The following is a 17,668-nucleotide window of genomic DNA, read 5'->3' as shown; positions in this document are numbered from 1 at the left end:
TCCGAGACAAGCGTCTACCGTCCAGGAATGGACGTGACGAAGGCGGAGTTTGTCGGAAGAACGAACTGGAGGCGGCAGGAGAAAACGGAGACAGTTGGAGAGTGGAAAGCTAGGGTTTACGAAGTGCACAACGTGGTTTTCAGTTTCCGGTCACGAAAGGCCACTTCCACCAACGGCACCGTCACTGGAGGAGAAGCCGACGCGACGGCGATCGAGAAAGTGCTGCCGTTGGAACTGGACGAAGACGACGACGGTTTTCTCGTGGCGGAGTATCCGAGTTTTGGTATGAACAATGACATGAGAAGACACAGCAGTTTCGTGAGGGAAGATAGGGAGTGTGTTCTGATGGCAAGAAAAAGTGTGGACGTAGTGCTTCCTTCGGCAGCCCCTCAGCCTGCAAGGAGGTCATCGGCGAGCATTAAAGCGGTGCCACCTCAGCCACCAAGGAGATCATCGGCGAGCGTTAACATGACAGCACCCCTGCCACCAAGGAGATCATCGGCGAACATAAACACGGCAGCGCCTTTGCCGGTGCAGACGAAGGAGAAGGAATATGTGAAAAGCTTGCGGCCGTCCGTGTGGCTGACGGAGCAGTTTCCGTTGAAGACAGAGGAGCTGCTGCCGTTACTGGACATTCTGGCGAACAAGGTGAAAGCAGTGAGGAGGCTCAGAGAGCTGCTCACAACAAAGCTCCCGGCGGGGAGTTTCCCGGTGAAGGTAACGTCTTGCTCTCCCTTGTGATGGTTAGTTGGTTGACGGTTAGGTTTGTTGGGTCCCACAAACAGAACAGTTAGTCTTGGAATTGGAAAATAATAGATTATGATATTAAAATATTATTAGATGTAACGACTGACTGGATTTGACTTCTGAGTGTTGGAACCTTGTCCGCTCAATGGATTAAACATGTGATTTGACAATACAAATACAACCTGTAATCACATTATTGTTCAATAATTAAATAATTGAATGATTTGTTTTGGTGTGGGGTCAGGTTGCGATACCGGTGGTCCCTACGGTGAAGGTGGTGATTACTTTCACCAAGTTCATGGAGCTGAAACCTTTCGAGCAATTCTATACTCCATCCTCGAGTCCTTCACATTTGTTCAGTGAAGATGACGATGATGATGCTCAGCGAAAACCAGAAAGAGAGTATTCTTCCTTATCGTCTTCATTTTCATCGTCCTCATCATCTTCTTCTTCGGTGGCATTAGATTTGAATTTGGATTCAGACCCTTTTGCTATACCTGATGGGTATAGGTGGATTAGTAATATAGATGATAGATCACGGAAAGGAAAGAAGCCCAAGTCTGTGAGAAAGCCCAAGTAACTGAGAAATTAGAAATATTGACTTGGAGTCTGACTAGGAAGATAATTCATAAGTGACATAATGAATAAGGAATGATTATGTTTTGGTGCTAAAACTTGTATCTGTTATGCAGTTAATATGTCACGGCCGTCAGATTCAATTTCTAATCAGCAAGTGAGAAGTTATACAGGTGATTTTGGCGTCAATACTGATTGATAAAAAGTGTAATTAATTACAAGTTAGAACTGATGAATCTCTTTGCTTATTTCGTGGTTTCTGTTCATAATACCTTAGTAATAGATAGATTTTTTTTCTTTCTTTTTTTATCTGTGGTTGACGTTGTATTGCCTTTTTGAGTATGGTGCTAGGAATTGAAAGGGAAAGGGGAATTAAGGTTTTCGTGGTAGAACCGATGGCCAAGTTTAACTTTATCGTTTCTAATAGCATTCCCTTCCTATCGTCATGTAGTGGCAAAGTGGTAACTTTCTTTTCTTTTCAATGTCAATATTCCAGAAAACTACGATTTCTAACGTGGACAACTCTTGTACCCACTAAAAAATATGGCAATGAGAATCACAAGTGGCTTGTGCTCTCTAAATTTGCTGTACATGCATTTATTTTGTTAGGTAATCGTTCAGTCCCTGCTCTGTACCCAGAATGTCCACTTCAATTTGTTTAGTGCAGTGATTCCAAAATAATAACATGCGTTCCTTTCACTAGTCATTCAACAATTTCTAGTAATAGAAAGAAATGTTTGATATGGTCTTGGAGAATGACTAAAGATAAGGCAACCCATTGTGCTTTTTGACTGCTTAATATAGCGCCCTAAGCTATGATTACATGGACATAGATAGAGTAATAATATTTAAATGTATTTTTTATTAAGACATAGTTATTGGACATAAAACACACATATCAGACGAATGACCACGTGTATCGTGTCTAAAATGTGTCCGACATGGAGACATGACAAATCAAAAAAGTGTCCGTGTTTCATAGACCATAAGTGGTGTATCGTGTCTAAAATGTGTCCGACATGGAGACATGACAAATCAAGAAAGTGTCCGTGTTTCATAGACCATAAGTGTTGGGTTGGTTATAACAATTTTCATATAGTATGATTCAACTACGTTCACTTGAATTAGGCTCCATTTGCCTTTACAGCTTTATTTTCTTTTCATATATACACAACTCAGTCTCCCTTATACGTAAACATTACTTCCTTCTGATCTTTCGTTACGTTCCTTTTCCTCCTCGTTTTGGACGAGGCTTTATTTCCTTTTTCTTTTTTAAAGTCTTGAGTAACCAGATCTTTGACCAAAATTTCCTTCTGACTAGTATGTGTTGAAATAAAGATACAATTTCTAGGTTTTATTTTACTAGATGTAGCATTGGAACATAACTTATAAACACTAATAACGAAAATCATATATATGTTACTAGATGACGATATTACAAGGAATAAATGACATTATATTAATTCTAAGTAGCAGATACAACAAGAGCAGGGAGAATCCATGCATTGATACAATCTAAGTGGACGACGACAAATACTTTTGGACTAAGACAAGTTTAGAAAATGCTGGCCGAAGTATCACGACAATGAGACAAGGTTGAAGATTTTAAAATTCAATTACAAACAAAGTTTTCTTTGGTTAGATGGAAATAATAAAATTGGTGGGTTGGCCACTCAATTGTTACAAGATAAATATAACTTTGAAGAAATAAAAAGCAAATAGCAGGAAAAAATAGGCCATTTCTAACACCGCATCACTTTGTTCCTTTTAACAACTCCTCCCTATAGAGTTTCCCAAATCTAGTGCATCTAACACCGACTCATACAAGGTACTATTCACGTCTCCTCTATGACTATGAGCAACTCTTAAGAGTTAAGTAGACTTTCTAATAATTATAGTATGGTAGCGTTGAAAACTTGACATGGTCTTAGAATTTACACATTTGAGTATTATTTATGACATGCATGTATGAAAAGTTGCAAGTTTCAACAAATTTCAAGCTAAGACTAGTAATGTATGTATTTCAACAAATTTCAACAAATTTTTAGTGTATCATTTCCAAAATATTTTCCATATACATGAGCACTATTCTTTTTTTTTTTTTTGCCATTTTTTTCGGTTAATAATTCCTTCAGGACATCAATTAAAAAAACGAAAGTGTGAAAAAAAAAGTAGTTTTTTTTAATCTATTATTTTTAGCCAGTATTTTAAACGTGTTCATTAGACCAAAAAAATAAAAGATATTCTTTATTATTTTTTATTGTTTAACAAACACTTGTTAATTAAGGAGAGTGGATTTTGAAACTTTTTAACTTAATAAATACATTTAAAATTTAAAAATTTTCAATTAAAACCTTCTAGTTTGAAAACATTAACAAGTATTCTTCAAATATTCGTTAAATAAGCTAAAAAGAAACATTTTATTAACGAATTTATTTTTTAATAAATTATTCTGATGGTACTAGGAGACATGGGAAGTGAAAGTTGGGCTGATGTGTGGGGTGCTGGGGGTATTGGTGCCATGGAAAATGATGATGCCATTGGCAGCAGATCCCAAAATGACATGGATACCGGCGCCAACAACACCAAGAAATCTACCAAGGGTGGCGGTGGTTTCACCAAAGTCAAGGCAGTTGCAATGATAGGTGTGCTCAAAATCAAAAGCGGCACTTTAATTTGTGTCAATTGGATCAAGATCCAACTCAAGAGAAAGACTACATCCAAATAAATGGGATGCCCACTCCACTCGTTTTTTATTATTTGATTATTTCATTGGGTGCCCAAATGCGTATACTTCCTAAATCTACTTGTAGTACCTGAGAAAATTTTATATGCTCCGAAAACAAGTGGTTCTCTTTATTCTCCTTTCTTTTTTTTTTTATTAATCGCATTGTATCTTAAACCCTAAATTTTAAACCCAACAAATTAGACAAAAATCCAAAATAGCCCTGACAATTACCTCGAAAGACAACGAAGCCCTTGACAAAAAAAAAAACAACTCGACCCTTGACAATTACCTTAAAAGGACAACGAGGCCTCTGTGCCAAAAAAAGTTAATGTTTTTTTTTTGGTATAGGGACTAATCAGTCTCAAAAAAAAAAAAAGGAGCCGGATTTGGTGTTTTTTTTTCCTTGGGGACCTCGTTGTCAGTCCTAGATAATTGTCAGGGGCCAAGTGAGGTATTCACTCAAAAAATTATAATGTCAGATGGGAACACAGCTCCAATGACCTAACAACTCCGGAATTTTGGATGCACACATTCTTAATGGTGTACTTCATTGTTACTCAGGGAAAAAATAACAATAAAAAGATCAATCTTCCTTCAAGATTAATTAACACTAATGGAAATTTGGGAACTCTTAAGAATGTGTTTGTGCAAATTATAGCATCAAGAAGACGATGATGTTACTCGAACAATGCAACTAAGAATTAAAAAGAAAGTGTAGTAATCAATTCTCATCCATTGAAATTCATAATTTAAAATAATGAAACATAATCAAGGTGTAAGATAACATTGCTCAATATACCACCAAAAAAAAATTACTCAAAGGACTTTGTACCGATGATTAGCTGCAAATAATTTGCACCTTGCAGAAACTATTTACAGAGGTCATCATAAATTTCGCTTAGCAAGATCCAAAGGTGTTCTCCCCACTATAAGTCATGTAAAGAAAGCCATCCTGATCCTTATGTTCCTCATAAATAGCAGACATCAATGAAGCTGCAACAACAGGGGACTCAGTTCAGAAGCGCTTCCACAAAGGGCAAAAACAACATTTGGGTTAATGAGTGATGACACTTACCAGTTGGAGGTAGTGTGTTATTGACAAAAACGAAAATAGCCTTCTCAGCACCTAGCATCATTCTTTTGCGGACAACGTAGACAAATTGACCCACAGTTAAATCAGCTGGGACAAGGTATCTACAACATCACACAAGAGTTGCAACAAAATCAATTGAGAATCCTCTAGTGCACAGACTCTAATCAACTACATACATCCATCAACATAAATAGATATAATCCTATTGATCGAATATAAAATATGCAAATTAAAAAAGGTTTAGTCATTGAAATTCAAAGCATGCTCAAACCGATGCGTAATTTGTTAATCTCTTACAAATAGTTCAAAACAATTTAGCATGACATTCCAAATATTTACATAAAACCATCATCAGAACATGCAATTTTTTCATGACAATCAATTTTTTCATGACAAATATTTACATAAAACCATCATCAAAACAATTTAGCATGACATTCCAAATATTTAGCATGACATTCCAAACAAAGTGGCAAACAGAAACCATATAATCGTCAACACTCCTATAACATAATGAAACTCATTACCATCATCACAACATGCAATTTTTTCATGACATTCCAAATATTTACATAAAACCATCATACACATAATAAATGAACAAAGAAATCAGGTAGCAAACTAATATTCCAAGTCATAAAATCAGAAGGGTTAAAAATAGCACATGATAAAAACCACTTACTTCTTCTTATCAATCTCCGGAATATCACTTCTGTCAGCTTTCTCCACAATCACCTGCACCCAATTCTCACGTATGAATAAGAGTACTCCAATATATAAAAAATAACATAAACATGGAATGAATACATTGTGCAATCATACAGGTATTCTATCAGGATACTTCTCTCGAATTCGAGAAGCTTCACCTTGCCTTCTCTCTGAAAGGTATAAAAACATTAAGCTGTGTTTAGCATAGTGGAATTGAACAATAATCATGCCAACATAATCATCATTACAGAAAGCAAACCCCTTCTATATTGGGAAAAGAATAAATTAATTGAAAAAAAAAAAAAAGAGAATACCGAAAGGATGTTGAAGCTTAAAGGAGATTTTGGCCATATTGAAACTGGAAACAGAATTGGCGGTGCCTGCAATTCTCAAACAGTGAAACATCAGAAACCATAGCTTCCACGAACAAATCGAAGAGAAGAAGAAGGAGCAAGACGAAGAAAAACTGAAAGCTTTTTCAGGAAAACCAAGGAATTAGGATTACATACCTAACACGAAAGGATCCTCTGTTTTTTGTGTCTCTATCTCTCAACGAAACAGAGGCAATGGAGTGGGATGGATAACGAAAGAGGATATATAATTGAAATTAGGGTTTTAGAATTTTTTTGTTTTCCCCACAAAAGTCTTACTTATGGTTTTAGCTGAAGATTTGTTGCTTTTGTTAGTTAGCTTAGATTTGAGTTTAAGTGGAACACGGAACGTTATGTTTCGTATTGCCACTTTCGCAAGTAACCCAACTATGCGCTTCAAAAACGATGACGTTTTATAACTTTAACCTTCTCTGGTCTTCTACTTTTGGTGTATAAATAGGGTTAAAGCTCAAACCAAATCCTTATTTAAAATTTGAAAAAAGATAAGATATGAGTTTGAATTTAAAAATGATAATTTTGTGGTTGTATATTTAAAAAAATAAAATTAATTGACAATATCTTTACTAAATTGACTTGATTGTAAGATAAAATATAAGAAATATTTTAAGTGCACCGAGAATATCGGTACTTCAGTTATTTTTACTGTTGATCTGAATTATAAAAAATATATATAATATATATTAATTAAAATCAACGGTTAAAATAATTGGAATAATTGGATTTTCGATACATTTAAAATTTTTCCTATAGTATAAACATCTTTAAAAAAAAATAACATAATACAAAAGGTAATTAAAAAAAATAATTTTATCCTTATCTAGAACAAAAAAATAAATAAATAAATAGAGATCTCCTCTCATTTAATGAGTAAAGACTAAATAATGTATTGAAAAGAAAAGAGAGAGAAACTAAATCTAAAAGGAGAAAATAACACTTAATTAGGGGTTAGCCTTTAATTTTTCTAGCAACTTCAGGAAGGTATTCATCGTGAGTTCTGCTATTGTTTCTTCTTGCTCGAAGACAAACCGATTCCTAGCCTTCCACACATTCTAGCTTAAGATCACCAACAGGGTTAGCTTATATAAACAATTCTGTTGTCTCTTATACTCGTTTATTTTCTCCTTCCAAAGGTGCTAGAAAGTCGAAGGTCCAAAGACGGAGAGAATTAACAGTAAAAGGCTTCTCCTCTAAATTTGTTGCGTAGGTCGGATTGACGCTTGATATGCGCATATAAAATAACATCTAAGACGGGAAACTTTTTATGGAGACATTTTCAGATAAATATCTTGACTTTTGGGAGCAGAGGCAACTTTCAGAGTGTACACCAAGTTTTATGATACTGTAGTAGACTTAGACAAAGATCAATTAGGGGGTGTTAAAACTGGTATGCTATATTGTAACCTGAGCTCACTTCAAAATTATCGCTCTTAGTGTGAAGCCATTTGAGTTTATCTGCTTCATCTGAGATTGTAATGGCTTGGATTCTTTGACTAATATTTTCTGAGAATTTTTTGTTTATCAATTCACTATGCCATGTCCCATTTGGCAGGATGAGGTCCTTTACCCATACGATTCTTAGGCTCTGAAAGTCAGTTTCCGACTCAGGGGGAGGAGGCGGTCGAAACAGGTATAGTGAAGGCAACCATGGATCATGAAAAACTCTTACCACTGAACCAATTCCAATGCTCCAGATCAGGCCTTTCTCAAGCACAATGCATCCCTACAGGATGTCCCACCAACCCCATGACGGTAACGTCCTTAACTTAGCACTCATTATATTACCATACCTAAAATACTTGCCTTTTAATATTTTAGATAGTAAAGTATTTGGTTGAGTTACGACTTTTCAACACTGTTTAGCTAGTAATGCTAGGTTCTGAGTTCAAAGATCTTTAAAGCCCAAACCCCTTCTCTTTTTAGTCGTATCATCGTCTCCCAACTTATCCACAACATCTTCTTTTCTGCCCCATTTTGACCCCACCAAAATGGCTGAAGAATTCTATAGATCTCTTTTAACAGAGTGTCCGGAAGCCAAAAACAGGATAAAGAGTATGTGGGAATAGCCTCACCTACTGCTTTTATTAAAATCTGCCTGCCTGCTGGTGTTAGTAGTCTGTGTTTCAAGCCATGTACTTTATGTATAACTTTCTCTTTGATCACACTGAAGGTGACCTTCTTTGATCTCTGTACTACTGACAGAAGGCCTGAATATTTATTCTGAGCCTCGATGTTCTGAATGTTTAGCCTATCCGCCAAGTCCAGTCGAGAATCCATGGACGTGTTATTGCTAAAGAAGATTGTGGATTTATCCAGGTTCACCTTTTGACCGCTCATTCGTTCATATCTCTCAAGTAGATGAAGGATATTATTACAACTCTCTTCATTAGCCCTGCTACATAGGATCGAGTCGTCTGGAAATAACAAATGGTTTATTGAGGAACACCATTTGTTAATTTGAATACCACAGATTAGGGGTGTAATCGGTTCAGTTTGGTTCGGTTTTGGACCGAAAACCAACCGAACCGACCTGATCGGTTCTACAATGATACCAACTATTCGGTTGGCTGCTATTTGAACAACCGAACCGAACCGAACCAAACCAACAACGGTTTAGTTCGGTCGGTTTTTTCAGTTTTTTACATCTAATAATCAGAATTTAAATTACCATAAAATAAAGTTTAAAACCATCAATAAACTAGAATAACAAGAGTATATCACATCCTAATTCAATACAAATTCAACTTAATTAAACATAAAACAAATACAATTAAAAATATCTAACAAAACAACAAAAATAAACACACTTTAAACTGAAACAGTCACTTTAAACAAATAAAAACCAAACAGCCACCATGCTAAATCTGAATCCACACCAGACTCGTCATCATCTTCTCCGGTTGGTGCAATTTCTACAAAAATAAACATAACAATGAAAAATTAGCATTTTAACTCATCAACAGCACCAAAAGTATTGTTTCCAGCAACAAATTTATCTAACATTATGCAGAGATTATTTTAGTCGATGATTCAATGAAAATTGAATTACAGTGCACAGAAAGTTTATCTAACATTATGATCATATTTCTTGATCCAAGAATGAAAAAACTTGCAAATTTTCTTGTGTTACCAGATTAAGAATTAAGAACCAATACTATTCCTTATAATGGAATGCTCTATTCATGTTCATACTTTATACCTAACCATAGATCATCCTATTTTTCTGTTATCTTTAATCATCACTAATGGGAATATAGTGGTTGAGGTTAACAAAAACATATAATTCCAAGTCTTGAGAGTTCCAAGTCTTACCTTTAGAAGTGCATCTTTAATAATTGTTGGCACAGAAATTTCAAGCAAAATATTATCATTTATCGATTTGACAGCCTTGAATATTTGGTGTACCACTCTTCCCCGATGAATCAACCTCTTTCGTTCAGTGCCCAGCTTCCTCCCTCTTCATACCAGAACTCAGTATTCACCATGGATTCTAGTATCTCCTGTCAATCAAAATATTAAGATGTCAATACAGTCTACATAGTGATTTCACAGGATGTTTATAAAATGAAGATTTTGACCTACAAAAAGCAGAGTCCAATTTCTGAAGTGCTGGAAGATTCATGTGTACATCAGAACGAGCTTTCGGGGTCATTATCTATTCAAACACAGTGACTATCTTATTGTACTGCAGTGTGATTCATATAAAATGTTAAATCATTTCCATTCCAGATCAAATGAAACAATACCTCAAAGATTTCACCAATGGAAGCATTTTGCTTTGCAGGAACCAACTCAACCATATAGTTTGTAGGAGACAGCAACCAGTCCATTTCTCTTTGCCATTTGCTCTTACGTTCTTCAGGTAACGGTTCCAATTTCCACAACTTGCCAAATACCATCACTGCATATTTTGGGATTATAAAGGCATATTAATTTCAGAGACAAATTTTTTGAAAATATATGTAATTTTCTCAAATATAAATGGATCTGAGAGATTGAAAAAAAGGTAAAAAGCATCGAAAGCAAACCTGATAGGCTAGAGATGGCATTAGACAAGGCTAAAGCTGTATTGAGGCCCTTAGTTCCTCCTTGAATACAATATAAGTGAATCATGTAACATATAGTAACCCACTTTTTATCATCACTCACCGAATACAAATTTCAGTAAAAGCAACAACAACAAAAATTTTGCAGAAAAATTTCAATCAAACTCATCTTTTTAATTAGGCACAAACTAGCAACAACAATCAAAGACAATCATTTTAATCAAACTTGTCTTCCTAATTAAGCACAAACCAGTAACAACCCTCAGAGACAAATTAGAAATCAAATTCATCTTCTTAATTAAGAAGAGACCAGCAACAATAATCAGGACAAATTAAATTTGATATACTATGGCAATATAATGATTTGTGAATTTAACTAATCTAACTAATCAATATAATGATTTGCAGGAGATGGCTCACGCGACCAGAGTGCTGCTCGGCGACTGAAGTGCTGCTCAGTGACTGGAGTGCTGCTCCGCTTAGGGTTTCTTGCCACGACTTAGGGTTTTTTGCGACGGCTTATGACTGGACGACGGCATGGACTCAGGAGACGGCTCAGTAACTGGAGTGCTGCTCGAGTTGGACTACTCTGCCGCTGGAGTGTTGCTCGGTGACTGGATTGCTGCTCGGCGATGGACTGCTGCTCGGTGACGGACTGCTGCTCGGCGAATGGATTGTTGCTCGGCGACGGACTGGATTGGAGTGCTGCTCGGAGGTTGGAGGTTGGAGGTGGAAGAATGGGAGATAGAAGTGTTTTGTGGGTGACTGGGTGTGCTGCTCAGCTGATGTACTGCGCGTAAGAGGAGAAGAAGAAAGAGTTAGGATTGTGGCTGATTGGCCCTTTTATACGTAGGTTAAAGGGCAACTTAGTAAAAATACACACTACTGAACCCTCACTCTTCGGTTCGGTTCGGTTCCAGTAAAGACAACCGAAAACCGAACCGAACCGATCAGTTTAATTCGAAAAAAACAAAAAAAACCAGTTTTTTCGGTTTTTTATTCGGTTGTTGTAAAATTCGGTTTGGTTCTATGATAATTTTTGGTCCGGTTCGGTAACTTACACCCCTACCACAGATGATACCATTTTGCTCTACCTTGTGTAGCAAATAGGATAAACCTTTTGCACAAAAAATAAATAAGTATGAAGATAAGAGGTCACCTTATCGGATACCCCTATTTGGTCTAAAGAAACCAAATGGTTGTCCTTCAACAGCAGATTAAGAAACTATGGTAACTACCTATTGAATCTATTTATTCCACATAGGATCAAAACCCAACTTCCCCAACATAAACCATAGGAAAAGCCATTCAACTCTATCATAGGCTTTACACATATTCAGTTTAATCTCCATTTATGAGTTTAAGCTCATCTTCTTGTTCTTTAAGTAGTGCATGCATTCATGGGCAATAAGAATATTATCAGAAATTATTCTCCTCTTTAAAAAGGCACTCTGGTTAAAACTAATTAGCAAATTCATAATAGATTATAGTAGGTGAACAATTACTTTAGAAATACTCTTGTAGATAACAGATATTAGGCTAATTGGTCTAACCTAAGACATACTATGTGCATCAATGATCTTTAGAATTAGACAGATTTGAATGTGATTAAAGCTCTTCAACATTCTTCCACTCACAAAGAAATTCTTTACTGCCTTATAGACATCTTCAACAATAATATTCCAGTAGAAATGAAAAAACTTTACCGTGAAACCATCATCTCCTGGTGCACTGTCAAAATTAATACTGAAGGTTGCTCGTTTCACTTCTTTCAAGGAAATTGGCCGAAGAAGCTAATGATTCATGGCTGGGGAGACCTTGGCCGAGAAGTCTTCAAATAGAGGCTCTGGATCGTCATGTTCTATGGAGGAAAAAATGCCCCGAAAAGTACTTTTTAGCTACCTTTGTTAAGAAGCTTCCGTCATTTCTTTCCAGATTCCAGATTTTGTTGTTGCAAATCCGGGATTGGAAGGATTGGTGAAAGAACTTCGAGTTTTTATCCCCCTCTTTCAGCCATTTGACTCTTGACTTTTTCTTCTAGTAGCTTTCCTCTTATTATTAGCCCTTTGTAGTTCATTTTCCAACAAACTTAACTCGTCTCCCCCAAACACTCTTGCATTTTTAAGTATCTCAATCTGCCAACACAGCCTGTCTATCTCTTTCTTGAAATTTTGGTTAGTACTTTGTTACCATTCTACCAACTTATGCCTACACAACTTCAGCTTTTGCACTAATTTAAACATGACTGAGTCCTCAAAATAAATATTCCATGTTGCAGTTATTAGTGACCGAACCTCCTCAAGGCCACACTGTAAAATTCCAGATTTTTTAAAATTAAATAATAAGTTATTTATGAACTATAATATACATTAAAGATTCCTAATTTTATTAAAATTACACTACCTTAATTAACCAAAACATTCCCAAATTGAACATTAACCCTAACACCCCTACCCTCAGCAGCCGCCACACACACACATACCCCAACCCCTAACCAACAGATACACACACACGTAGGAGAAGGAAACGAGAGAAAGGGGAAAAAGAGAAGAGAGGGGAGAAGAAGAAGAGAAGAGGAAGGAGATGGGGGGAGCACGCCGGCAGAGACCAATGCCGTTCACCGCGCCGTTGTGTTTCCGAAAGGAAGAGAGCAGCGTTGAGAGGGGAAAGGAGACGCAAGCCAGAGACTGTGAGGAGGGAGCCGTCGTCGTTGCGTCGTGTTGCCGCCTGCAGATCCCATCATCGTTGCCGTTCTGTCGCGTCGCTGCCGAGGAGGGAAGACCAAACGCCGTCGAGCTTCCTACTACAACCGTCGCGTGAGATCCAGGAGGAAAAAGGAGTTGCTGCGAGGAGCTTGTCATCGCACTAGTTGCTGCTGTTGCCATCGTTTTCGTCACCGCCGAAGCTTCGTGTCGTCGTTCTGACCGCCGGAAACCGCCGTTGGAACCCCTGTCTACTTGGGGCAAGCTTCGATTCTTGCATGCTGAGATTCATGGTTGTTGCATGTGACATCAAGCCACTGCATCATCATTGGAGCTGCCGCTGCCCCGTTTGATCAGTTATTCGTAAGTCCGGTAAGTTTTTTTGTTTCGGAACCCTCGTTGTTAGCGTTTTGTTATAGTTTGTTGAGAAATTTGCGACGTTAATATCTCAGGTCGAGTTACTGTGATTGCATGTGGTGTTTAATGTCTGCTGCTGCCGCGGGAGCGGTTGAAAGTGTTGTCGCTGCTATAAACCGAAAGAAAAAGGGACTTTGACGCATTTGTTTTTAAGAGTTTTTCTTAAAACTTATTTTCTATTACAGAATTGTTATAAATAGATTTGATGTGAAAAATATATTTCTGTGATTATGTGAGTCTTATGGATGTGATTGCTTGCTTGATGGAATTATTGATTGCTTGAGTGGTGCATGGTTGTGGATAAAAATAAATTTGAAAAGTTGATTCAATTAAGTATTATGAAAAGTGATTTTTTTTTTTGTCTTGGAGTTGAATTGATATTTAAAAAATAGATTTATATTGAAAATGGTTGAAATTGGAAGTGGGTTGATATTGAAACCTGATTTGATATCAGCATTGGTTTACAAAAATTGGAAAGAATTTGATATTTAAAAATTGTTTGATATTGAAAATTGTTTGAGATATTGGATTTGATTTGATTTTGAAATTGATTTGAAAAGAATTTGAAAAATGGTTTGGTTGGAACCCTTGAAGGGTGGCAAAGTCCGAATTTTAGAGGAGATGCTACCGAAATTTTTATAAAAATTGGAGGTTTCGTTTGAAGTGGTTATTTAAAAATATTTGGATTTAAGGATTACATTTTGAGTTTGATTTATTTAGAAAAGAATGAATTATGTTTTAAGTTTGAATTTTTGATGAACGGAATGGGAGGTGTGATGAGGATGAGTGTGATAATAAGGAATGATTATGACTGAATTTGAATGAAGGATGATAAGGATTGATTTAAAAGTATGATTTTTGACTGAATTGAATGAATTTGAAAATAAAATTGAATCTAATTGAGATATATGTGATTGGGTAAGAGGCAGTGGCGTTGTCCACTTACTCCGGATAAAAGTTCGAGACGCTGGGTAAAAAGCAAGAGTTGAGTTTTGTCACCACTTACTCCGGGTTGAGAATTCTAACACCGCTTGGGTAAGAGGCAAGGGGTGAGGTTGTCCCCCTTGTCCCGGGTATGCGGGTAAGATGTAAGGGTTGTGGTTTGGTCTCACTTGCTCTATGTTTCGTGTTCCTATCCAGGATTTGCTACTGGACATGTCGGATTTGGCTATATAACTGACAGATGAGACTCATCGGCCATAGGGAAGACATGCATCATATGTATTTTTTTGAGTTTGAATTTGTGTTGGTTTGCCTAATTGCTTAACTGTTATTAACTGCTATTTGAGCAATTTGCTGTAACTGCTATCTATACCTGTGTTTTTCTTGTCTGTTTTGTCTGTATTTGTTTTTGTTTGTGATACTTTTGAGATTGAGTATTGGTGATGAATTGATGATAGTGTTAATTGATTATGTGATGGGATAGAGGTTGTGATTGGTTTCTGATTGAGGTTTAGTTAAGTATGAAAATCAAGCTGGTTCAGCATAGACTTAATGAACCTATGCTTAGAACAGGTTGGTCATTCATACAGTTTATGAAACTTTTAAGATTTTCTTATATGAAAAGAAAGGTTTTGAATTTTTTATAATTAACTGTTTCTTTTAAAAAGGTTTTGGATTTTTGAATGTTAAACTGTTGGTTTTCAAAAGATTCATATGACAACGATGATCACTGTGCTTGAAAATGTTTTTTTTTTTAAATATCTACTTATGACAATTCTGAAAATCCGTGGTGAGACCATGTGGTTAGGTTCTCACCTCCCTACAGCTTTATCTTTTTAGGGTTCGGATGAAGAAGCTTACAAATAGTTTAATTACATTTTGCTTATACGATATTGTCATATTAGATTAGTTATTATTTATTTTTCCCTCGCCATTAATAATGTATCTTGTAAAGAGGGTTATGAGTCGTGATGGTTATGTTTGTAAGTTATTGTATAAAGAACCTAGTTATTTTGTGTGTGTGTGTGTGTGTGTGTGTGTGATCAGAGTCATTTTCTACAAGCCTCAGAATCGAAGCTGCCGGAAATATAGTTGTCTAGTCTCCATTTGCCATAAATATGTCTATCCTCTCCATGACAAGGCCCGCTCCCCTTCTGCGACTAGACCAGGTATAAGGTCTGCTTGCCATTATCGTCTATAAGTTCTGTGAACTATTTGATAGAACTCCATGCGTTAAGCCTTCCTCCTGTTTTCTCCTCTTGACTGACAATTGCATTAAAGTCCCCAAACATTACAATTCTTTCCTAAAGTTGCCAGCACACATTAGAGATTTTTCCATACTACACTAGCCGAACTTGATCAGAGCAACTCAGATGGACTCCAATTAATCACTAAGATACATCTGCAACCTCATCCTTTATTCTGGCTGCAATGTAAAAGTGATCTGCCGTAACACTTCTATATTAACCCCCTCTTTTCATGCTAGAACCAACCCTCCATCCATCTCATTTGGATAAACAATTTTTCAATCATGAAATCTGTACATTCTTAGCTTATGTTCCACCAATCGAGGTTGATTTTTGGTTTCACAAAGGAACACAACCACAGGTGAATGGAATTGACACATCCCTTTAAAGTTTTGGAATGGCAGGAATCTTTCCAAATCCCGACAGTTCCAACTTAGCACCTTCATGGGTCCGAAGGTGCCATTTTATGGCTGGCACCCTCCACCCTCTCAGCAACATCATTATCATTCTCCAAGCAGACTTTATTCCAGTTACTTTTGTTCTCTTTTCCAACATTTCCTCTCTTACTACCAACATACATTAATTTCAAACTTCCTTTCTGTCTGGCTAGTATTTTCAGATTATTCATCTTTGATCTTGCAGATAGGCTATCATCATTTGTCACCACAATCTCCTCAATGTTCATTGGCATCGGAATCCTGCCAATACCCCTGTACTAACCAGTTATGGGTTGGATCTCCAAGAGCTGCCCCTTTTTCTCTCAACCATTTGTATGCTTACTTCTTTGCATGAGGTTGAATTACATTCTAAAGTTTTTCTTTTATCCTCCATGTGCAGCCCTGAAAAACCTTCCAGCATCCATGAGGGAACTGGTTTTTTCCTTGGTTGTGGGAAGGACCTACTAGTGTTCCTCATTGCTTCGGATTCAGTGCCTTCCTTTCTTTCCACCTATTTACCCACCTGAGCTGCTTTGACTCAATCCCCAATGGCTTTCTGTTTGACTTGTTGCTTCCTTGAATCCTCCAAAAAACTTGGGCAGATTCTCACTTCATGTCCTAGCAAAGCACAGTAATTATAGACTACTCCCAAACATTCATAGTGGAGTCCAATTTTCATAATTTTCTTGTTCGGTCCAACCAGTTTTAGCGAGTCTTTAACTTTATTGAAGCCATTCATCTCTTTTTGTGCTTTTATAATTCTTGTTTCCTTTCCCCTTACCTCAAAGAAATCAATGTCAGTGATTGAACCAATTTTTCTCCCAATTTGCGTCCTACTTCAAGGATTTTGAATTGTTCTGACAAATCCCAGAATTGAATCCAAATCAGAAAGGTAGAGATTATCTTCGCCTCTGTAGCTCCTCCTTCACCCCATCCTTTAACGTGGAGCACATACCCTTTGAATACCTATGGTGATCCTCTCTTAATTCTCTTTGTTTCGTCCTTGTTTCCAAAGAAAAATTGAAAAAGGTTGCGATCTTTCTCTACCACTTGAAAACCCTCTAGTCTGCTCCATATTGCCTTCATAGAGCTCTCCATTGTGCCTACAGAGAATATCCGATCAACAAAGATTCTCCATATAAGACTTTTTTTTACAGGCTTGTACTCCAATGGATATGTCTTCCTCCTTAATTAACACCATGTCCTCCTCATCCCCGTTAACCTCTGGATTATAGTAATTGTGATCTGTTCCTCTTTCATCCATGTCTGATAATGGCAGCAGTACTTTAGAATTTGTGAAAAAGTGTTAATTTTGATAGTTTAATTTACCCTAATAGGGTGCTACGCTAAAAATCCTAGCAGGGTGCTGTTTTACCTAATAGGCGCTGATTTACTTTAATTTTGAATATATTATTTATTAGAAACAAAGTCATGGAATTCTAATTTTTGAATTGTTTCTCATATTTTATAAGTATTTTTAACACAATATAAGCATGCTATGGGATAAAAAATAAAATACTCTGTTTTCCAACAAATAAATATAATAATACTTTAACTAATTTAGTTGGTTTAATGGTTAACTCGTTAATTTGTTTAAGAAAGTGTTGAAGCTTTGAATCATACATGTAACAATGCA

At 36.6% G+C, this 17,668-nt stretch overlaps 3 protein-coding genes and 2 long non-coding RNA genes across 9 annotated transcripts in view; 3 read left to right on the top strand and 2 right to left on the bottom strand.

Moving 5' to 3' along the window:
* Positions 1-1,961, top strand: part of LOC107635909 (ankyrin repeat domain-containing protein 13A-like) — a 3,077-nt gene extending 1,116 nt beyond the window's left edge. Inside the window, 2 exon segments of the mRNA XM_021120586.1 lie at positions 1-717; positions 992-1,961. The exon segment at positions 1-717 is cut by the window's left edge and continues 55 nt beyond it. Coding sequence (XP_020976245.1) covers positions 1-717; positions 992-1,327 — 1,053 coding nt within the window. The 3' untranslated portion in view covers positions 1,328-1,961.
* LOC110270870 lies at positions 2,760-4,916 on the top strand. The gene is made up of 2 exons (XR_002360557.1): positions 2,760-3,151; positions 3,789-4,916. It is a non-coding gene; the product is annotated as an uncharacterized LOC110270870 (long non-coding RNA).
* Positions 4,729-6,593, bottom strand: LOC107638630 (autophagy-related protein 8C). The gene is made up of 6 exons (XM_016341982.2): positions 6,362-6,593; positions 6,167-6,232; positions 5,967-6,022; positions 5,827-5,879; positions 5,127-5,245; positions 4,729-5,044 (listed from the first exon to the last, which is right to left on the bottom strand). Exons 2-6 carry the CDS (start codon positions 6,201-6,203, stop codon positions 4,950-4,952), a joined length of 360 nt encoding a protein of 119 aa, XP_016197468.1. The 5' UTR covers positions 6,204-6,232; positions 6,362-6,593; the 3' UTR covers positions 4,729-4,949.
* On the bottom strand, positions 9,029-11,135 carry LOC107638629 (rop guanine nucleotide exchange factor 14). 5 transcript variants are annotated; one of them, XR_002360554.1, is made up of 6 exons: positions 10,708-11,120; positions 10,270-10,329; positions 9,988-10,142; positions 9,824-9,896; positions 9,554-9,741; positions 9,029-9,153 (listed from the first exon to the last, which is right to left on the bottom strand). XR_002360554.1 is itself a non-coding variant. In XM_016341981.2 (5 exons), exons 1-4 carry the CDS (start codon positions 10,352-10,354, stop codon positions 9,732-9,734), a joined length of 327 nt encoding a protein of 108 aa, XP_016197467.1. In that variant the 5' UTR covers positions 10,355-11,129; the 3' UTR covers positions 9,039-9,153; positions 9,554-9,731. The 5 variants fall into 5 exon arrangements, 3 of the variants coding, with proteins under 3 accessions (XP_016197467.1, XP_020976244.1, XP_020976243.1); XR_002360555.1 differs by lacking the exon at positions 10,270-10,329; XM_016341981.2 differs by having other exon boundaries at positions 9,039-9,153; positions 9,820-9,896; positions 10,270-11,129.
* LOC110270869 lies at positions 14,069-17,506 on the top strand. The gene is made up of 2 exons (XR_002360552.1): positions 14,069-16,317; positions 16,433-17,506. It is a non-coding gene; the product is annotated as an uncharacterized LOC110270869 (long non-coding RNA).

The sequence above is a fragment of the Arachis ipaensis genome, chromosome B04 (genome assembly GCF_000816755.2).
Source record: "Arachis ipaensis cultivar K30076 chromosome B04, Araip1.1, whole genome shotgun sequence".
NCBI lineage: Eukaryota > Viridiplantae > Streptophyta > Magnoliopsida > Fabales > Fabaceae > Arachis > Arachis ipaensis.
Note: the sequence above shows the minus strand (reverse complement) of the source record. Positions and strands in the feature narration are given on the sequence as shown.

What these genes read in the sequence shown, in the direction of transcription:
- LOC107638629 (XM_016341981.2), bottom strand. Translation starts at nt 10,354, where the DNA reads ATGATTCACTTATATTGTATTCAAGGAGGAACTAAGGGCCTCAATACA. An exon ending in TGCCATCTCTAGCCTATCAG is followed by an intron (nt 10,143 to 10,269) that starts GTTTGCTTTCGA and finishes CAAAATATGCAG; the next exon opens with TGATGGTATTTGGCAAGTTG. An exon ending in CCATTGGTGAAATCTTTGAG is followed by an intron (nt 9,897 to 9,987) that starts GTATTGTTTCAT and finishes GTGTTTGAATAG; the next exon opens with ATAATGACCCCGAAAGCTCG.
- LOC107638630 (XM_016341982.2), bottom strand. Translation starts at nt 6,203, where the DNA reads ATGGCCAAAATCTCCTTTAAGCTTCAACATCCTTTCG. An exon ending in AGTATCCTGATAGAATACCT is followed by an intron (nt 5,880 to 5,966) that starts GTATGATTGCAC and finishes AATTGGGTGCAG; the next exon opens with GTGATTGTGGAGAAAGCTGA. An exon ending in TAACACACTACCTCCAACTG is followed by an intron (nt 5,045 to 5,126) that starts GTAAGTGTCATC and finishes CTGTTGTTGCAG; the next exon opens with CTTCATTGATGTCTGCTATT.